General features: G+C 31.7%; 2 protein-coding genes and 1 long non-coding RNA gene across 3 annotated transcripts; 2 read left to right on the top strand and 1 right to left on the bottom strand.

The window, feature by feature from the left end:
• Window positions 1-515: 515 nt before the first annotated feature.
• Window positions 516-1,409, top strand: LOC107365275 (B-cell receptor-associated protein 31). The gene has a single exon (XM_015932761.3). It carries the CDS (start codon window positions 612-614, stop codon window positions 1,347-1,349), a length of 738 nt encoding a protein of 245 aa, XP_015788247.2. The 5' UTR covers window positions 516-611; the 3' UTR covers window positions 1,350-1,409.
• Window positions 1,410-1,552: 143 nt separating this feature from the next.
• Window positions 1,553-2,796, top strand: LOC107365276 (bone morphogenetic protein 2-A). The gene has a single exon (XM_015932762.3). It carries the CDS (start codon window positions 1,785-1,787, stop codon window positions 2,448-2,450), a length of 666 nt encoding a protein of 221 aa, XP_015788248.1. The 5' UTR covers window positions 1,553-1,784; the 3' UTR covers window positions 2,451-2,796.
• A 629-nt stretch (window positions 2,797-3,425) lies between these two features.
• LOC149093636 (uncharacterized) lies at window positions 3,426-4,553 on the bottom strand. Its single transcript, XR_016200231.1, has 2 exons — window positions 4,481-4,553; window positions 3,426-4,405 (listed from the first exon to the last, which is right to left on the bottom strand). It is a non-coding gene; the product is annotated as an uncharacterized LOC149093636 (long non-coding RNA).
• Between the last annotated feature and the right edge of the window lie 15,880 nt (window positions 4,554-20,433).

The following is a 20,433-nucleotide window of genomic DNA, read 5'->3' on the forward strand; positions in this document are numbered from 1 at the left end:
AACAATCGTATTATGTCGAGAGCTAAGATTTTTTTTATTTCCAAAAGATGGGGCCCTCGTCGAAGGGCAATTTTGGGTAAATACTGGTTAATAACCGGTTACCTGGTTAGAGGGGAAGAAGTAACCAATCATATTTGGTTACTTCTTCCCCTCTAAATATGATTACATTAGCCGAGTGCTTTTGTTGTGTTCATCATAACCAGTTACTCTGTGGTTACATGGAGAGGGAAATTCAAAAAAGAAAGAGAAGAAAGTAAAATAAAAATTCTGATAGCTTTCTTAATATATCGATAGACGGCGTTGGTCGAAGATGGAGAATCGGATTTCAACTGTTAATCTGACGGTAAAAGGTTGATGTAACTGGTTACTTGTAGCTGGGGGAAGTAAACACAGTTACTGATTGTATTGATCAAGCTAGTGAGTAACCACGATCTCTTGTTACGTCAGTGGTTTGTATCTTTTGGGACTGATATTGTTTGCACTCTATCTGGTATCTGTTTGAATACATTTAGGCCCTGAACTTGGGATTGAAAATTGCGTTTTGTTATTTTGTATACTCATCATTTCTTTGTCAACTTGATTGTTATTTTTAAATAGTATAATTAATCAAAATGAGTCTCCAATGGACTTTGGTTGCTACCTTTCTGTATATAGAGATTGCTATTGTCATTATTCTATTATTGCCCATCATTTCACCGAGAAAATGGCAAAGTTTTTTCAAATCACGCTTTTTACAGTCTATTGAACGTCAAAGTAACCTTTATTTCACTGGATTTCTGTTAATTTTGGTCCTTCTGTTTTTGGATTCCATTCGGGAAATGAGGAGATATTCAGTTGGACGAGAACATGACGAGCATGCCGGTCATCTCAATACCGAATTGGCTCATTCAATGAAATTGTTTAGAGCCCAGCGAAATTTTTACATTGCTGGATTCGCTTTGTTTCTCTGTTTGGTGATTCGACGAATCGCTTCTCTTTTATCGCAGACAGCACAACTTAAAAATCAACTGGAAGCTGTTACTGCCCAAGCAAAGGGAGCTTCAAAAGCAGCAGAGGCCTTATTGAAAGCTTCAGATGATGGCAACAAGAAGAGTAAAACTAAAGCCGGTGGTGACAAGGCAGAAAGCAAAGATGAGCCAACATCACCTTCAGCTGGTGAATTGAAACGTCTTAGATCTGAATTGGCTGGAATCAAAGAAGAATTGATCAAATCTAAGAATGATTTAGCCAAAGCTGAGGCTGTTAAGAAGCAGGCCGAAGGTATTAGTCGTGAATATGACCGATTGGCTGAAGAACATGAAAAATTAATAAAGAAAATGGGTATGGCTGGAGACAAAAAAGGTGATTAGAATTACCAATTCTCTTGTAAAATCAATGATTATCAAATAAACCTGTCTTTTTTAAAAAAAGGCTATTTAATCAATTTTTTGTGCGTAATAATATCCAAAGATAGCAAGTTTTATCCTAGTACAAAGTTTCCAATTGGTCTTTAAGGCATTCGATTAATCGAGAATCGATGAAAGCTGAGAATTTTTGACTTGTTTACAACTTGTTTCTCTTATCTGTCTTTCACATTTTTATATATTACCAAAGTTTGACGTTTTGATTAGTTGATCGACTTTCATGTTTATCTTCATTAGTTACCCTTTTATTCTTGATTCCTAATGCTCTAGTAACAAACTGGTCATTGCCATAGTATTTTTCATCTTTAGTCAGTTGTCTGTCTTTTTCCTGGTTTCCTTACCAGCCATTTACTAACACCAATATCATCTTGATGAGTGACCATGACTTTTCAATGGACCCTTGTGGCAACAATTTTCTACATTGAGATTGCGGTTTGTCCTCCGTTCATCGTATCTGGTCACCATGACGATTCAAAATCAACAGATTCTAATTTATTTAACCAATATCATCTGAATTGGACGAGTCTGGCTCTTGACGATCCAAGCCAATATTTTTACACCACCAATTTTAAAACTGAGGAGAATGAACCTTTGCTAGAAGCACCTTTACTAGTGACTTATTCAAATGATGGCACACCTGATGCCTCAAATGTTTTAAAACGTGATAAGAGACAAGTTGATCAAAGAAATAAGCCAGTCAGTGGACGTAAGAGTCGTCGCAAACAAAGGAAAGAGGCATGTCGCCGGAGACCCATGTACGTCGATTTTAGTGAAGTTGGTTGGAACAATTGGATTGTAGCTCCACTTGGTTATCAAGCATTTTATTGTGCGGGTGACTGTCCTCATCTCCTCAACGATGTCCATAATGCCACAAATCACGCCATTGTTCAAAATTTAGTTAACTCTGTTACCCCCAACAAGGTTCAAAAGGCTTGCTGTGTTCCCACCGAGCTTTCATCAATTTCAATTCTTTATGTCGACGAATATGGAAAAGTTGTTCTCAAAAATTATCAAGACATGGTAGTGGAAGCTTGTGGCTGCCGGTAATCAACTATTGACAAAATCACTGCCAATTCACAACAAAACATCAGCCAAAGGTGTAAAATATCAATTGTAAAATTGTAAACACAAATGGAGCCTCTTATCTAGGCCTTCAAGATTATAGTCAATTGCCATAAATGCCTTTTGTTTGCCATTTTGTACTCGAGTTTGAACAACTCAATTTTAATCAATTAGCAAACAAAAACTATTTTACTTTAATTATTCTGATCGCTCTTGAAATCGAGTATCAACCAAACCAAACACAAAAGTAAAAACAAAAGCAAGGTTTGTGTAATTATAAATTGAATAAAAACCAAAAGGTAAACCAAATAAACACATAAACAAAGAAGAATCAAGTTTGTCTGTTTACCTTGACTAATGAGCAAAATTTGAAAGCCAAAATGCTTTAAACAATTGACTCTTTCGGATAATAATAACACAATAACTCAATTGAATTACCCATCAACATAGCAATTGTTAATTGCTTTTCATCCGCTTTTATTACCATTATGAGATTGAAGAACAATCTGCTATGGAAACGAAGGCGTTTCATATCATTGCATGTTTCTATTAAATCATGATTAACCCTGGCAATTCAAGAGTAATAACAATTATTTTGACACTTACAACAGGCACATAATCAAACTCAAAACTGGCATAAACCATCAAAAAAGCGCTCATACAAAATTGATTGGCAACAATTTAATTCTTGCTCATTTAATGTTTCGTGTAAACATCTTTGATGTGATCATAGCTGTGACTAACATATTCACAATTTAATGACAATTATCTTTGCCTGGTTATCCTGATATAACTTGCTGATTGGCCAAGGCCGTTTCAAGGCATTCATAACGCTTAACTGTACAATATCATCATTACTCATACTGTAAATCAAGTATTACAAGTTACAGTAAAGATAAAATTTTTTTGTATATTTTAAAGTAAAATGTTGATATTAAATTGTTAACCTGGAAACAAGTATTTAACTGACAAAACATGTTGATCCTTGTTTCTTTATTGTTGATTGTTACATTCATCATGAAAAAGGTGGCGATTAGGATGATGATTTGTTCAAGGAAAACAACAACCAATCAGGAGATGATGATGATGAGAGGGAAACAAGCAAACAATATTAACATCATGGCGATGCCAAAAATGAGGCACAATATTTTTGGAAACTTTGAGGTTCAAAGATGCTGATCCAAGACAAGGAAGAGTCCAAGTTGTAGGATCACTTAATAAGGGATTAGAGTGGGATTCAATGAATTAATGAATACTTTTAAGCAAAAAAAAGGGCAACATTGTTTTCTGGTTTGGCTTTTCATTTATGTAATGATAGATTTGTGATATTTAGATATAAAAAAACACCGTCAAGTTAAGTATAATTGTTATGGATTAGCAAATGAGACAAAGAAAGAAACATTTTTGGGCGATTATTTTGATTAATTTCATGGTTTAAAGTGGTGGGAATCGGGATTTGTGTAGGATTTAAGGCTTTGTGTATTGAATGAGGTTGAGTGATTAGTAAATATTTTTTTGGTTTTTTTTTGGCTGGTCATGAGTTTGGTTAGACCACAGCAACTGATCGAGCATTGAAAAACTTGAGCAACGCGGCCATCACACAGACCAGTACCGTTAATGCCACAACCAGACTGTTGTTTACTGCGATTCCAGCATCAGCTCCCCACGAAAAGGCCAAGTCAAGGATCAGGGCGACACCAGCAATGACCAAGTAAATAAACTCTTCCTTCCAGGCTCCAAACAAGGCAAACAGTAAGACGACATAGGTACAAACATAGTAAATTATTTGTTCCGTTTTGAAGTTTTTACCATGTTGGACAAGGTCAACAGTCAACTTGACCAAGATGATGATTGAGATGATCATGATAGCAAACTTGAGCACGGTGGCAACAATATCCTTTGGACTGGCCATGATTAGGATGAGCACAGTGATTAAACAACTAGAATTGGGTAAAAAGGGAAAAGCAAAAGATGTTGAGTGAACAGAGACAAAACAATATTACTTGTTGATTTACCTGGTATGGGATTAACTAATGAAATTATTGGAAGATAATCCTTTTTGATTTTCAACTGAAGGAAGACAATTTATTAACTGAATGAGTTTCGTTGAAAGAAATGGCTATTTATTAATGTTGAACCCGCTACACTCGCATGTTACAGTATGTGTTTAGGTTTCTAGGTTTACTTGGATGATGAAAGGGAGAGATGAAGAGGGAAGAGAGAGAAAGGAAGATGAAAGTTAATGAGACTAATGACGAAAAGAGAGGGAAGAAAAGAGGATGAAAATGGGAGCGGCTAATGAAGAGCCAGAGTGTAGTTTGAAATGGATATAAACATTTGGATGAAGAGGTTGAAATGAGAAAGGCTGACAAAGATATAAAAGATAGTGAGAAGAGAAAGAGAGAGAAGATGAGAATTTTCTGATGATGATAATTTATTGTCTTCTCGGTCTCTCATCTGAATCATGTTGAAATAATGTTGTTAATTTTGGTGAAATGCAATGAAAATTCATTCTCCAATTTACTTTCCCTACGCTTCCATCATAAACTGATTTAACCAGATTAACATGTAAATATTTGCCTCTCAACTCTATTTTCAATCAATTTTCACTATGAAACCATTCCATTGATTGATCACTGTTAACGTTTTAAATAATCTATTTTTAAACATTTCATTTGGAAGCAATTAAATCAACAAAATTGTCACTTCTAAGTGAATCCAGTTGAAAATGGGTTTTGTCAATGAAAGTCTCTGTTGACTTTACATTGACAAGGAAACGTATCAATAATATCTTTCATTTCCAATTAGCATTCCAAGTTGATCAAAATTGTTTATCAGGGAAAAATTAAAATGGATAAAAAACTTCCGGCTAATTAACGATTAAATCCAAGTCAAGGTAATGCGCGATTTATGATCAACTTGATTATCAATGAAACTTAAATTGAAAAGTTGTTTTCTTCATAATATTCAATAAACATTAATCATGTCTCAAGTCCTCAAAGTAAACGGTAAAACATCCAATTAAATGACTTAATCAAAGGTAAAATCTGAAACCAGATTCAACAATAAACAATTTATCGAAACTATTTCTTAATCTAGTTAATTTATTAAAAGCCAATTACGTTACAATTAATCACCCAATGTGATTAACTCATTTAACGATTAAGGCTGTTAATTTCCAATGGACTTTACTACTATTTTTTATATCAATATTTTTTAACCCAAACCGATGGAAATCATTACATTTAACTGATCAACCAGTACATTTGATCAATTTAGATTAAATTGTTGTTATTTGTGGTTAAATGTCTATCAGTTGCTTGTCATCAATGTAATAAAGAATTGCTTTATCAATATTGAAATTAGTTAGTCACTTGGTCGTGATTCTGGTGATTATGAAGTGTTATCAATTGAATCACTGTTTTGTTACGGAAATCAAATGTAATGTTGAACCCATTTTATGGTTTGTTTTCAAGTTGTTAACTGAATTGGATGAGCCAAGATTGATAAATGTTCAGAATTGTTATGAAAACATCATTCTATTGATCCTCATTAAGCACACTTCAGAATTGTGTTCAATTGTATCAGTCTAATGACAGGTGAATTGACAATTTGATTATCGCTTTTCTGCTTTTTGCTTTAATCTTGACAGACTTGTTTAAGGTTAATTGCTTCTGTTTAAGCAATTATTGAACATTTTATAAGTTGTTTCAATTTGTCATTGAATTGGACAAAATCTTTTCATTTATTCATTTCTTCAACCATTTTACATCAGCTCAATTGATTAACCTTTTTTTCATGTGTTCAATTGATTCGGAAAAAATGTTTACATTTAATTTTGTTTGACAAATCATTCTGGAAACTTGATTTTAATCATTTCCAATCTGTTTTTAAACCATTAAAAATGATAAGAATAATTTCTGATGATGATCTAATTCTCGATTCAATCTAAAATTTCCCTCTTAATCCATTAATCAATTCAATTTGCTGTCATAAATGATCTCATCCATGAATAATGTGGTACAATTTACACTAAAATTCAACTTTTCAAGATTCTTTCACTTTCTGGTTAATTCGTCTTCTTTTTCAACACTAGATGGCGTCTCATTCATTGTCAAAGTTTTGTTGAAAACCAAAAACTTATCATTTAATCTGGAATTGAACTGAATTTCGATAAATCTTTTTCTCTTTTGTCCAATTGAGGACTTAAGCTAAAAGCAACTTCAGAAATAAGCTTTAAAGGGAAAATTGAAGTAAACTTGATGAGTAAAAAGCCTCAAAAAGCAACCCAAAATGATAAGATAAGTTAAGTGCAAAGGTATTGGGGAAATTCATTTAAACTTTGAATCATGACTCATGACGATTCTGTTTTATTTATAAGGGTTGAGAGTACAATTACAAATTGATAATTCACTTCGAGTCAATCAAGATTGTTTTGCAGAACGCATAATGGACAAACTTTCTAAAAAAGTATTTTCTTTAATATCTTTTCAATTCACCAGCCACTGAAAAACTACATTATTGTATTATCTTGACTCTATCGGTCCTGAGTTTTGTTGAACTATGAACTGACCTCTTATTTATCTCTGTCTTGATCATCTTAAATCAACCTACAAAAAAGTTTCGTCAACAGTTTTCCGTGAACGCTTTGCCTGAATAACTTGAGATCAGTCCAGGACTTTATATTTAACCTGTGATTGAGATCTTATTAGACTATTCAACTCGATGTCATTCACCACTTTTTTAAGCAACTAGAGGTTCATCAAAGCTTTCACTAAATTACTTTGGCTCTGAATTTTGTGCTGAATAAACGGATCAATATCACTGTAAATCTGGTATTTCATGTTCGAGTTTTGTAAAGAACGCATAACTGGATCAAAGATTTGTTTCAGTTGAACAATATTATCACCATTTGCTTGAGACAAAACAGTTTGATTCACTTGGCTCATATCCAATGATTCCTTGAAGCTTGAGATAAATCTTGCATGATGAACAAAAGTTGCTGAAACAATCAGAAACTTGAACTGGAAGCGTTAAAAGGCAAAAAAGTTGTAAAAAGATTTAAATGATGAACAAGAAGATTGGAAAGGAAATGTCAACAATTATTTTGATTGAATATTCATTCAACTTCAATCAATATCCAGCAACCATTAAGACCATTGGTCAGTGAAGAGGCAAAACAAAAGTTAATTTGTACAGAAGTAGAATGTTGAGTTGTTCCCTGAAAATTCTCTAGATTCAGAAGTTCGCAGGGAAATATATTAAATATTACAATATTTGAAAGGAAAGAGCAAATTGTTGATGTTGAAAGATGATGACAAAACATATTGTTTCCTAGTTTTCCTTCAAAATTGACTCTCGTTTTATTTTATCAATCATGAAAAGAGAAGAGAAGAAGAAACAAAAGAAGCAAAAATAAGAAAAATGTGAACCAAAATCTGATTCCATATTGCAATAATACCATTATATTCCAAGTTTTTTCTTCTTCTCCTCATTTCTTTTCCTTTTCCAACTGATGTTTATCATGGAAACTGACAAATCGTTACATTCAGATGTTGTCCAAAAACGTCTATTACAATTGCCAGATCAATTTGCTTACAATAACAAGTTTATCAAATATTCACTCCCAGCAAAGAGAAGAGAAAAAGTTGAAAGATTTTTTTCGTTTGGAACGTCAGTCAAGTCAAGATTTCCAGCGATTAAGTGACACTTATGCATGAGAGATTGAATAAGCAGTAATGAAGACAATGTTAATCAAGGTTAACAATCACTGATTAAACATGATTAAACAGGAACTTTTTGTTGTAGGAAAATGCCAATTGTCGAAATGACTTTTTTTCGTTTTTTTCTCTCTTCTTTTTATTCAAAGTCAAATTGTAATACAATGTTAAATGAGCTAACAAAATGAAAATCAAGTAAAATAGCAATTCTTGAATAGTTTTGAAAGCGATCAGTTTTTTTGTTTTTATTTGTATTATTTCAGTTGTAAAATGTAAGACTTTTTTGTCTGCTTTGGATCAACAGTAATGACTTGGCTCTGGGTTTAATGTCACCAAAAAAGACCTTAAATTGACCATTAAAGGCAAGAATTAATAGTATCATTATGAGGAAGCGGAAAAAAGAGCCATGGATCAATCTTTTTCTTCTTCTTCTTCATCCATTTCTTGCTCTTTTTAAGATGCTTTTACTTTCATCTTGCTCATCATCATCACCACTCTTATCATCGTAATCATCATGTTTATCGATTCCATCGATTAACAATTTCCAATTCAAGAATCGTTTTGCACCCAAAAGCATCAATTTTGAATCAACTTTTTTCTTCCTTTTTTCAAAATTTTCACATTTTTTGCTTCATTTTCATTCTTTATTATTGTCTTATAAAACTCTGTTTTATTGACATCTTCCATCTAATCATCTTAATGATTTCCATGAAAGGCTGAGTATGTCTGGAAATGGCTCAGATTATTCATTGCTCTTAATAGATGAGAAAAATTTTGTTTCATCTTAATTGTGAATATCATAACTAAAGAATCGAGTTTCAAAGCTGACGCTTGTTGGACTTTTTGCTATGAATATTTTCATCTTCATGAATACTTGATTAATTTCAGCATCTTTGCTTCATCTCCAACCCTTTGGATTGAGAGTTTTGGAACCCTTTGGTTCTGATTTTTTGTGCCTTTTATACATTATTCATTCCTACTTGTCCATTAATCTATTTTTAAGATTAGTCTCATCTCGATGTTACTTGTTAATTGATAAATGGTTACCAGATTTCGATAGATGTTGGAATCACATTTGTGCAACCCTTTTTTGGAGCCTGATTGGTTCAATTTGAGTGAAGTCAGGAATGAAACAAGAAGTAAGTTGAACCAATGGACAAAATATTAATACATTAAGAGATTAACAAATGTTCCAGAAATGTCTAACAAGGGAAGTAATCGTAATACCTAGAACCGATTTGAATGAGACTAGAGTTAATCGATAGAGCAAGTTAAAGCAGTTCGCTTTCCATTTGTCACCCTGTATTATTCAATAAATAAAGTTCAGTGTAATGATCATTAACTAAAAATATTCAACCAGAAATCATTCAACTTAGCTAAAGCACACCTAAACATGAAAATTAACATCAATGCAATCGAAAGCTCTCCAAAAATATTACAATGAAGGCTTGAAATTGAGTCATATTAAGACAACAATTCAAAATATCTGAGTGATCAGAATACATAAAATATTCAGCATTGAAAACAAAGTAGCGAACTTGATTTACTTTTCATGAAAAGAAACGAAAATTGTATTGAAATTGAATTGGTTTTCAGACTTTTCTAGCCAAAGAAAGATGGAAAATAATAAAAAGCTAGACTTTTAACTAGACAAGTCTCAAACTTGAAATTTGAGGATGAAGTTCACCTTAAAGTAACCCTAAACGGCCAAGAAAATGTGAATTTTTCGATAAATTTGACAAATCAGTTTAAACGATGGTAAATGTAGAGACAAAACTGAGTCAAACTGTCCACTTCATCTCAATCATATTTCCCCTCAAATGAGAGACACAAAAGTATTGAAATAAATTTGGTGTTTCACCAATAGCAACATTTTCACGGTCAATCAATTTAAAAGACCTTTTCACATTTTGAAGCAACATTTTCCTTGAAATCACTTTCCTCAAATCCAGAGTAAACCTTGTCTTTTTTATTGATATTTAAGGCCAACATGTTTCACCTCTTTGACTTGGCAAAGTGAGACTTGCAAGTTGAACTCAATTGATTAGCCTGCTGTTACCAGTGTTTCATGCGAAACAAAGTAAACTCTAAATTTACTGTAAATTGATCACAACCTGGTGTACATATTGCCTGTCCAACCTCTCATTGAGATGGTCACTTTGCACCGGTCATTACACAATACTCATCACAGTAGACAAATCAGGAAACGGAAGTTTACTCTTCTCTTGTTTCATCTTTTTACCGAATCTGTTACTCGTTTATTACTTTTTATCCTTTCCTTTCTTCTCTGTATTGTTATTACAGTTAACCATTTAGTATCTCATCAATCTGTATTATTATCAAACATCCATAAAAATGGATTATTTATCATGACCATCATCATCAGTTGAAGAATGTTATTATTATGTGAGCCAAAAAAATGATACACATAAATTTTTGTAGTTTCACCAACAGCAACAACATAATGTAAAAATGAGAAAAGAAGAGAGAAAAGTTCTGATGGAAGAAGAGAGAAAAAAGAGATCGAGACAATCTAATGATAAACTCTGTGAACAACTGAACTTGTCAAGTTGAAGAAGATGAAAGATAAGAAGAGAGAGAATGTGAACTTTTTTTTCAATTCCAAATGAATCACCAAAGTAACCCAAACTATTGAAAGGCCAACAAAGAATAGCAAGCGAAAAAGAGAAGAAAAAAGTTGCTCCAAAAGATGAACTTGTTAGATTATGAGTTATCATGATGATCATTAGAATGAAATGAAAAAAGAGTTTCATTGTTAACACCAAAATCCAGGGTATCAAATGCATATTCATGGTAATGCAACATTTATTATACCTTATTAGTTACAAATCTAGAATGAGTTTAGAGAAGAATGAAGAAGCGAAAAAAAAAGTTCATTGTTGAGCAAATTTTTCCACTTTCATGTCAAATGTAATCTGATGAACACTATCATGTTATCCATATTCAGCTAATCTGTTGACTCCCTGTATTAATACAATAATCTCGTGTCAACAGTATAACTATGTAATGATGGTTGACAGACTGGGAATGAATGGAAAATTTTTTTTTCGAGAAAAAAAAAGTTTATGATTTTCCAAGTTGAGAGCATGTTGAGACACACTGAGCACTTGACAAGTTGCCTTTTTGTTGGAATGGCAAATGATAATTCATGGTGTCATTAGATGAATATCTGGTTGAGAGGAAATTTCATTTTCACTGAAAGTCATTCCGATAATTAAACTGATAATTGAGTTTACATTCGATTAATCCTTTCTCTTATTGATTTAAGCCTTTTCCACATTCATTTCTGGTTTCGATGATAACTGAAGTCATCTTTTTTATGGTAACCTGAAAGGGAAGTTGATAAAGTTCATTAAAATAAAGAGTTTCATTAAGACCTTCAACTTGAATGGCAGAATTATTAGTTCTTTTGAAAAGTTTCAAGTTAATCCAATTGTACACTTGACACTTTGCCATTCAATTACCTAACAAAGGTAAGATGATTATAATTAGTTGAGAAGTTAACTGATATTAGATTTCATTATTTGGTCATTATTATGAAACTGGATTAAAGGTTAAAAGTAATCTTTAATCAACAATTGGATTTCCAAACGAAATTAACTTTTCTCACTTTTTCCGACTTCCAATCTTGCAATTAATCGTCAGATGAAAGGTAAAGAGTTTCAAATCACTAATCTTACCGAGTTTTCAACTCAAGAAAATTAATTGTTTTTATTTTTTCTCTGGAAAATGTTTAAATTTAAAAAATTGAGATTAATGAACATGAAATGTGAACATGAAAATTAGTTTTGTTTTATTTTTTTGGCAAAAATCTCATTCTTCGATTGTTCATGTTGCTTCTGATAGTAATGGTTGTGATGAGTAGTTGTATGATTTAATGGTTAATGGTAATGATGTGAGGCAAGGTGAATGCAGTTAGTAAATCAAAAATGACTGTCAAGTTGATTGGAAGACAAATAAAGATGTAAATGATGTTGAAGGAGAAGCAAGGAAAAGTTGAATAAAAACGAGTCTTTTGGGTATTTTCATGTCATCTTATGGGTTATCTTGAGGTATTTATGGTTTACTTTTTATACAATAAGGTGAAATGGAAACGAAAAGTTGATCTGACAAAAAAATGCAGAAAATTAATCAAAAAGTAAAGTGTCAAAAGCAATTTGAAGCATTTCGCTTTACTTTTTTGTCAACCTTTTCCATGATACTTATAAAGTGCGATTAACCAAATCATATTTTAATAAACATTTCAACTCGGCATTCACTTTCATTTCAAAACTAAACATTGAATATTTTTGCAATAATTTTGCTTCTCCATCATTTACATTTACAGTTGTATTACTGTTGTCATCAGCTAATGGCTAATCATGATAATGATAATGGCCAATGTTGGGAATAAACTTGATGATTAGATGGTTATTAATAGAGAGAAGTTAATGTTTATGAATAAAACTTGGATAATGATGATAACATTAAAATAATGGCATTTTTTGCTCTAAACTTTGCTCACTTTGAAAATGATGTAAAAAAAGATTTGATTTTGGTAAAAGAAGTACAGAAATAGCGAAAAAAAATTCATTGTTTATAGTTGCTCTATTGATGGTTCACATTTTGATGATTATAATCGTTGAAATTGAGTATATGTTATAACAAGATAATACAATGTCCGCCATCATGTAGTAAATGTGATAACATTGATTAGGAGGTTGGAAGGAGAAGAGGAAAGTTTAAGAAGGAAAAGAAAGATTGAAAAGGAAAAGAGGAAAAACTATTAAATATTGAGTAAATGAAGGGACAGGGATGTGTTATCAGTGGTGATAAAAAGTGACCATAATCATCTGTAATGAAGATGATAGATAAAGATAAGCTTCAAATTATTGTCATCATTTTTACAAGTCACTTTAACCTGCTGTTGAGTGAAATAATGTTGACCAGTGAATGAAACAGATTAGGCTTGAGGGTTGCTGTAAGACTCTATCAGGTTACAAAGGCAAACCTAGAGAACCATTTGTTTCAGGTTTGATTCATGGTCATTGGCTTGGGTATAAAAAACGTGCGATAAACATTGTTAATCATAACATTAGTTGAATTTGGGAAAACTTTGATTATAATGAGAATGGGCAAGAAAAAATTGAATCATAATGAAGATGTAAGGTGATGGGAATGGTAGTGAGCGATTTTTTGCTCTTTTTTTCGGTGATGAAAAAAATCTGAATTATATGGAGTAAGCCAAACAGAGGAACCAAACAATATTGATAATAGTCTTTTTTGCAAAGATGAAAGATGGAAACGAGATTTTTTCTTGTCTTTCTCATCTGTGTTTGCTTCATTATCCCATTTAGCTTATTTGAATTGTCCAGCTAAAGCTTTCAGAAAGTGTACTCTAACCTTCATTTAATGCGTTTTTTATGAATCACAAAGTTCGATTTTTTAATTTTAAGGAAAAATTTAAAAACTGAATGAAAAGTGCTCAATGTCGATATTTTTTGTTGAGAATCTTTGATCACCATAAAAATCGGGAAAAATAGCTGAGAGACACTAAAAATTGATTATTCTTTTGAGAAATTAAAATTTTAAAAATAATTTTTGTATAATATAACTTAAAGTTCACATGAAATATCTTTTTGTGCATCTAACTTTCCTTTCAACTCTATTTCTAGCTTACCATTTTTCATTATTAGATTGAAAGAGAAACCTTCATTTTTCTCAGTTAAACTCTTTCCTTCCCTCTTTACCATGGTTGGTTAAATTTGATTGAACAAATATCACTGACCTAACTGTAATTTATCTGGTAACAACAAATAATGATATTGTCAGAGCACAAGTACAGTGAAACAACTTAAACTTTCAACATTTTTCTCTCTCTTCCCTTTTCCCCTGAAACTCTGATTGAACAAACAATTGGGTGACAAAATATCATGACTCAAAATTTATTATATCATATTTGAAGCCAAAACGTTTTCCTTTATTACTATTATTGCTGTCATCATCATTATTGCCATTATCAACATTATTGGTCAAAAGTGAGAAGCAAGAAAAGAAAAGGTAAAATGAAAACTTTTGTCCAACACAGAGAAAAGAAGAGATTTCCATTCTAATCAATTTCTTACCTAGAAAATTGATTTTCATCGATTGCTTTTCAATTTTCTGAGAGACAAAAATTTCCAAATGAAAAAAACTTCTAAAAATGGTCAACAATTGTCATCTTGCATTAACATAAAAATTAATCAAACTGACCATCTCAAGTTGGCAACAACAAACTAAATCTCGAGACGAAAGAAGAGCTTAAAGATTATGAAAAGAGAGGGAAAAAAAGATTATCCAATTTTGCTGTTTTCTTGATGTTGCTGGAAATATTTCTTATCCTGTTAAGAATCAGATCAAAATGTTATTATTGATGCTTTTAGTGTTTGTTTTCTTGTAAAGACGACAATGACAAGTTGAAGATATGAAGAGTGTTCGAGGATAAAGAAGGAAGAAAAGTCATTCTCATGTTGACATTGTTATAACCATTTTTGTTACCTTCAACTACAAATCCAAGATTCTTAAAAATGCCTCTCTTCCATCATCACCATCATCACTCTCCATTATATTATTTACTCTTGTTATAGAAGCAAAGTTGCTTCAGAATTAAAGAAGCCAAGTTCACGTTTTTTCCTCTCATTTTCACCTCATCTTTACTCCTTTAACCTTTAATAAACACTTCAACTTGCAGCGTAAATTAATTAACATCTTATAAGGAATTATAAGGTTATCAAACAATTTGCTCAACACTCTTAACTTGATAAGGTTCGAGTTAACTGAATGAACAAAATTATGCAAAGAATAGCTAATATGGCAACAAAAGAAGAAAATGTTTCAAAAAAATTCGTCTTTTCTCACCATTTCAATACTCTTTATCAGCCATTCAATTATTAATAATTTTGCGTTTTCTTTCAAAGTTTCAAAGTTTCATGGTTGTTCTTTATTCCGAGGTAAACAATGAAACTCTTTGAAAGCAACTTTAAATGTTAATATGATTTGGTTTCATCTTGCGAGACAAAATGTTTGGATGAACAGTGAAAGTTGAAGTATCAAATTGAATTGGTTTGATATTTAAACATTGATTTGGAAGAAAAAGAGAAACCAGAAAATCAATCGATAACAGAATAATGAAGTTAGATGTTCATTTTTTTCACCATTTTCATGATTCTTAAAAATAAGAATTCGCTTCCTTCATTTTCCAATATTAGATATACTCTGAATCCCTTTTTTTGTTTCACAGTTTTTTTCTCTTGCTGTCTTGATATGTTGACTACCAATTCTGTTGATGAGTCGGCCTGATATGAGAAGCTGAACAATTTCCTTGGAATCAAAATAATTGGATAAATTTTGTGATAGGCTTAAGATTGATTGTTACCGTGTTATCTGTTTGACTTTTTGTGCTCTTCTCTTGCCTTCATCTTTCTCTTCATCTTCATCCTCATCATCATCATTCTCATGTCACAGCCACACAAACCAAGTGGAAATTTATGAATCCAATGGTTAAACAACTAAATATCAGAGGAACCAAAGTGAGGAAATGAATAGATTTTGGAATCATTTTATTTTCCTTTTTTTCTCAACTTTTTTTCAAACTCTTTTTCAACTTGAACTCGAACAATTTTCCTCAGCCAAAAGTCACCAACTTTTGTTTTACTTTCTAATAAACGAGAGATTATATTATTTCCAATGTTTTATTCAAAATGAATTGTATAATCATAATAATGATTTCATTTTTTCTCGACTTTTTCATCTTTTTTTTCCTTCTTCCTTTGGTAATGGAAATGAGATTGTTGATTCACTTTTTGATCTGAAAAATTGTCAACTTTTCATTTTAATGGCATTTAAACTGTTCATGTTTGGGGTAAAAATATGAACAAGAATATGCAAAACTGAACAGGAAACGAAACTGAAACAGAGAGAAGAAAAGTTTAAATTAAATTGCGAGAAACAGATTCAAGTGTAAAGACTAGATAAAGTTATTGTTTTGCTTTTATCAACATCTTGAGTTCAAAGTTGCAGTGTTTATGATAAATGATAGTGATCAGTGATGATCATCATTCATTAGGTGAACCGTGATTCCTTCATCATCCGACTTGAGATGGAGATAAATATTTCCTTTGCTTGATAATGTTACCCTTTGGAATGAATGGGAAAGAAATGGGAAAAAAGAAGAAAAAGATTTGACTTAAACATATCATCAAATTGATCAAAATTGATTAACTTGACTTGTTAATACACAAAGAAATGAGGAAAATGTTGAATGAGAAGAGCGTCGACGAAATGAACTACAATCAACTTGATCAATAGCTAACAATTAATGATGAAATGATTTCCATTCAATTTCATTTACTTTTTGTTGCTCTTCAACTTTTATCTCTTTTTTCGTTACAAAACTCAAGGAATTTGAAGTTGCCAAAAATTGTTCAATTGATCAACTTTCTGAATCTTATTCCTGGCTTCAAATGATAAAAGCATTGGTTAACATTTAAAGCATCTTAAGTGTTTAGTGAAACATGAGAATAGTAATTTGATATTTTCTGGTTTGTTATCAATAAGTTAACACAATTTACTTTTTTCTTGTTGAAACCATTTTCAGGGTAAAAATGCCAATGTAACATTTACATTATAACTTATTACTTATTATTTACAATAATAACGATAATCTGTTTAATCTCGAGGTATTATTTACTGAATTATTGTGATGAGACGAATTGAAATGACAATATCTTTGCATTATAAGTGCTTTTGAAATGGATATTGAATTCATGGAAATTCATCTTGAGGTTTTCTTTTTTTGTTAAAATGTTTATCCTTATTGCAATACTTTTGGTATTATTTTTTCTTATCCGTGAAATGGAGTTACTTTTCTGTTCAGTTGTATGTTCAACTTATTGATAAATGATGATTATTATTTAATTTGGTTTTATTTAGAGGAAATGAAAAGTTACTTTGTATCAATTTAATGGCCAATAAGGTGTAATCAAGTTTACAAAGTAACTTTCTTTATTCTCTTGCCTTGGACTCAATTTCAACTTTTCTTGACAGTAAATTAACTTTTTGATTGAAAAACTTGACTGGTCAAAATCACAGTGACTGCACTCGAATGGGCCAATTTTTGTCCAGTTTCAATCGAATTAAAAGTCTATCAATCAATCATTAACTGAATATTTTGCTTTCGATTAATTGCTTGCTTTAAATTAGAAAGCATGAAGACCGTAGAAAATTAACTGGCTTTAATTTTTTTTTAAATAATATTTTCTGTGTTATTAACATGTGCTGATTCCAAAAATTCAGCTCATTTCACGATCAGACTTTCTGAGATATTATCAGCATAATAATAAAAATATCAAAACAACGATTGAGTTAAAGTAGAAGTTTGATCCAACCGAAAAAAATAACCTAAGTATTTTTATGCTTTGGTCTATCATTAGAACCAGACTGATTAGATTTTAACTTTGTAAAAATCACTGCAATAATTCCGAGAAGTAGACACAGGTAAATTTTGCTCATTTTAAAGACACAGTAGTTCCATATTGATCTTTCAACTCAATCAGTCATTCCAAATCAAAGCACCAAACAAGTTATCTTGTGACTGAAAACTTATTTAGTTCATCAATTATATTGACATTGTTTTGTTCAGCATCATGCCAAAAGTAGTGAAATCTAAAACTTCTGCTCCAAGGTGAGTTTGCTTGTTGTTTTTCATTCTAACATTCGTAATTCTTAGTATTTGCGCCTTTTCCTTTGTCCCATTATCTTGCCACCTATCAGCAGATAAAGATTTAATTGCAAAGGCAGACATCTATATGTTAAACTGCAGGAGATAAGATAAGTTTTAGACATAGGAGGCATCAGGAATATTTTCACCTTTGATGCAATCCTCTATATGAAATCTGCAATCTTCAGCTCTTCTCGATTTGAAAAATTTTGAAGCAAAAAACAGAAAACTCCCAATGGAAAACTCGCACTTAGCTTCCCGCGCTTTTTATGCATATTTTCATCAAAAAAGTAGCTTGAAAGACTTATCTCTATCTTTTGAAAAAGTGTCGTCAAAGACGCATTTTCCTTACTACTTATATCGATGCGCATAATAGATCGGACTCATTTCGAAAATTCACCTAGGTTTAGATCTCTTGTATAATAAAATTAAACTTGCACGCACTTTGTTTCAATAAGAATGTTAAACGCGAATCACTATTTGTGTATAAACGTCTTAAGTTGAGAAATTTTTTTTGTTTAATGAATTAATGTAAATTGAAGCATAGTTGATAGAAAAATGTGTATAATATCATCTAATTCCTCAATATTTTAGTTTATTCTTCCATAGAGAATTTAAATAAATAGAAGAAAATGTATGCTAGAAGAAGACCGTCAAAGAAGTGGAGCATATTGGATTGCTCCTGAAATTTCTTTGATCTCCTAGCAGTTCAAAGCGCAAACATTCCTGACGGCATAATAGAATGCACAATATGTTCCGATGTTCCAAAAAATACATGCCCAAAAGATAGGAATATCGCAACTTCCTCATAGGGTTAGGCTCACTAGTCCCGAATTCGAACCAGCCCATTGACGATTAAAATTCAGTCAAGTTGTCTAAAAAAGGAGTCTTTCATATCACTTTTTAATATGCAAATTAGGGGGCGGGGGCGAGGGGGAGAAATCAATGAGCTTTAGAGGGGAAAGAAAGAGGGAAAAAATCAAAATAATTAAGAGGGGCGGCGCAAGGGGGGGCGAAATAAATCTTTGCAGATGAAGGGGGAGGAAGTGAAGACCATATTGCTTGAATAGGGAAGCAATATATGAAGATATGAGAAACTAGATGAAGGGGAAAGAACTGAGTGTGAAATAATGAGAAGGTAAACAAGAGAAACTGGATGAGGGAACCGCGCAGATAAAAGAGGACCCTTTCGAAAGTGACATTGAGGATTTTTCAACATTGGAAAAAATTTTATTGATTTTTGCTTTGAAACAAATATATTTGAAAAAACATGTTTATTTTTTGCAAACAAATTATTATTATTATCACACCTCAAACCAAACATAAATCCTTCTCTAAAAACCAATTATTGCAATGATTTATGATCACTATTTAACTTAACATATTTTCCAAAATGGATACATTCTGGCACATTTTGTGCCAGTAAGGCTATTTAACGAAAAGAAGTTTATCATTAATTTTTACTGCGCATTTCACGTATGATGAAAAATCTCAATTCAATGTGTTTCAACAAATCAAGTTTTAATCAATAATTCAAACATATTAATGATTTGGCTCAAATGTTAATTTAAAACCATTTTTGCGGCCACAAGCACATGTGATCTCAACATTATAAGTTATTTTTGTTCCAGTTTGGACACAATCATTTAGATTGTTGGATATCTGATGTTCTAGCTGCGGCTGAGAACCAATTAAAGCGTTTAATTCCTGCATGAAGACGTCGTCATTTTGAACAGCAACACCAACACCAGCACTGAACACATCAGGAACGGTGACCTGATCTATCCACTCCATGAATTCTGTATAAGTTGAGGCAGGGGAAAGTATTTCGGTGGTATCACTTTGGGTAGGTTCCTGAACAGAAGGCTGGCTTTCAGGCCATTGCTTTTCGAATTCCTTAGGTGAAGGAAGAACCACTTTCAGGGGCTTACAACCATACTGTTCAAGCAATTCCTTTTCTCTCTTTTTCTCTTTCATCATTTTTTTATTGAAGCAAGATTTTCAACCATTTTTTTACAATTAACAAGTAAAAACACTTCGTATATAAAAACAAATGAAAAATTTCAATCAACTTGTGTTTCAATAATGAATTGCACTAGAGGTATAAGAATTATTTATACCAATTCATAATTAAGGAAATATAATTAACGTGGAATTTGTCAATCAATAATTGAATTTTATCCTTTCGATTGTGCTGTCGTTTGAGTTAATTAATTATATATAACACATTTTCCCATCGACTTTAAATATTATTTAAAAGAACATTACCCTTTTTTCTCTTTCTTTTCTCTTTCTTTTTCCCCATAGCTTAATATAGTAAACTTTTAACTTAGCTTTTAAGCAAGTTTTATTTTCATATTGTAGTATGTTCAGCCACATAATTACAATTGATTTATTAATAATAAAAAATTTTAAATAATAATTAAAATTTTTATTGAAATCGTGGAAGAATTCTACATAACTACCAGAGCTTCATGGGATTCATGGATTC

The sequence above is a fragment of the Tetranychus urticae genome, chromosome 3, assembly GCF_039701765.1.
Source record: "Tetranychus urticae isolate SD_2017Ah chromosome 3, NJAU_TeUrti_SD_1.0, whole genome shotgun sequence".
Taxonomy (NCBI): domain Eukaryota; kingdom Metazoa; phylum Arthropoda; class Arachnida; order Trombidiformes; family Tetranychidae; genus Tetranychus; species Tetranychus urticae.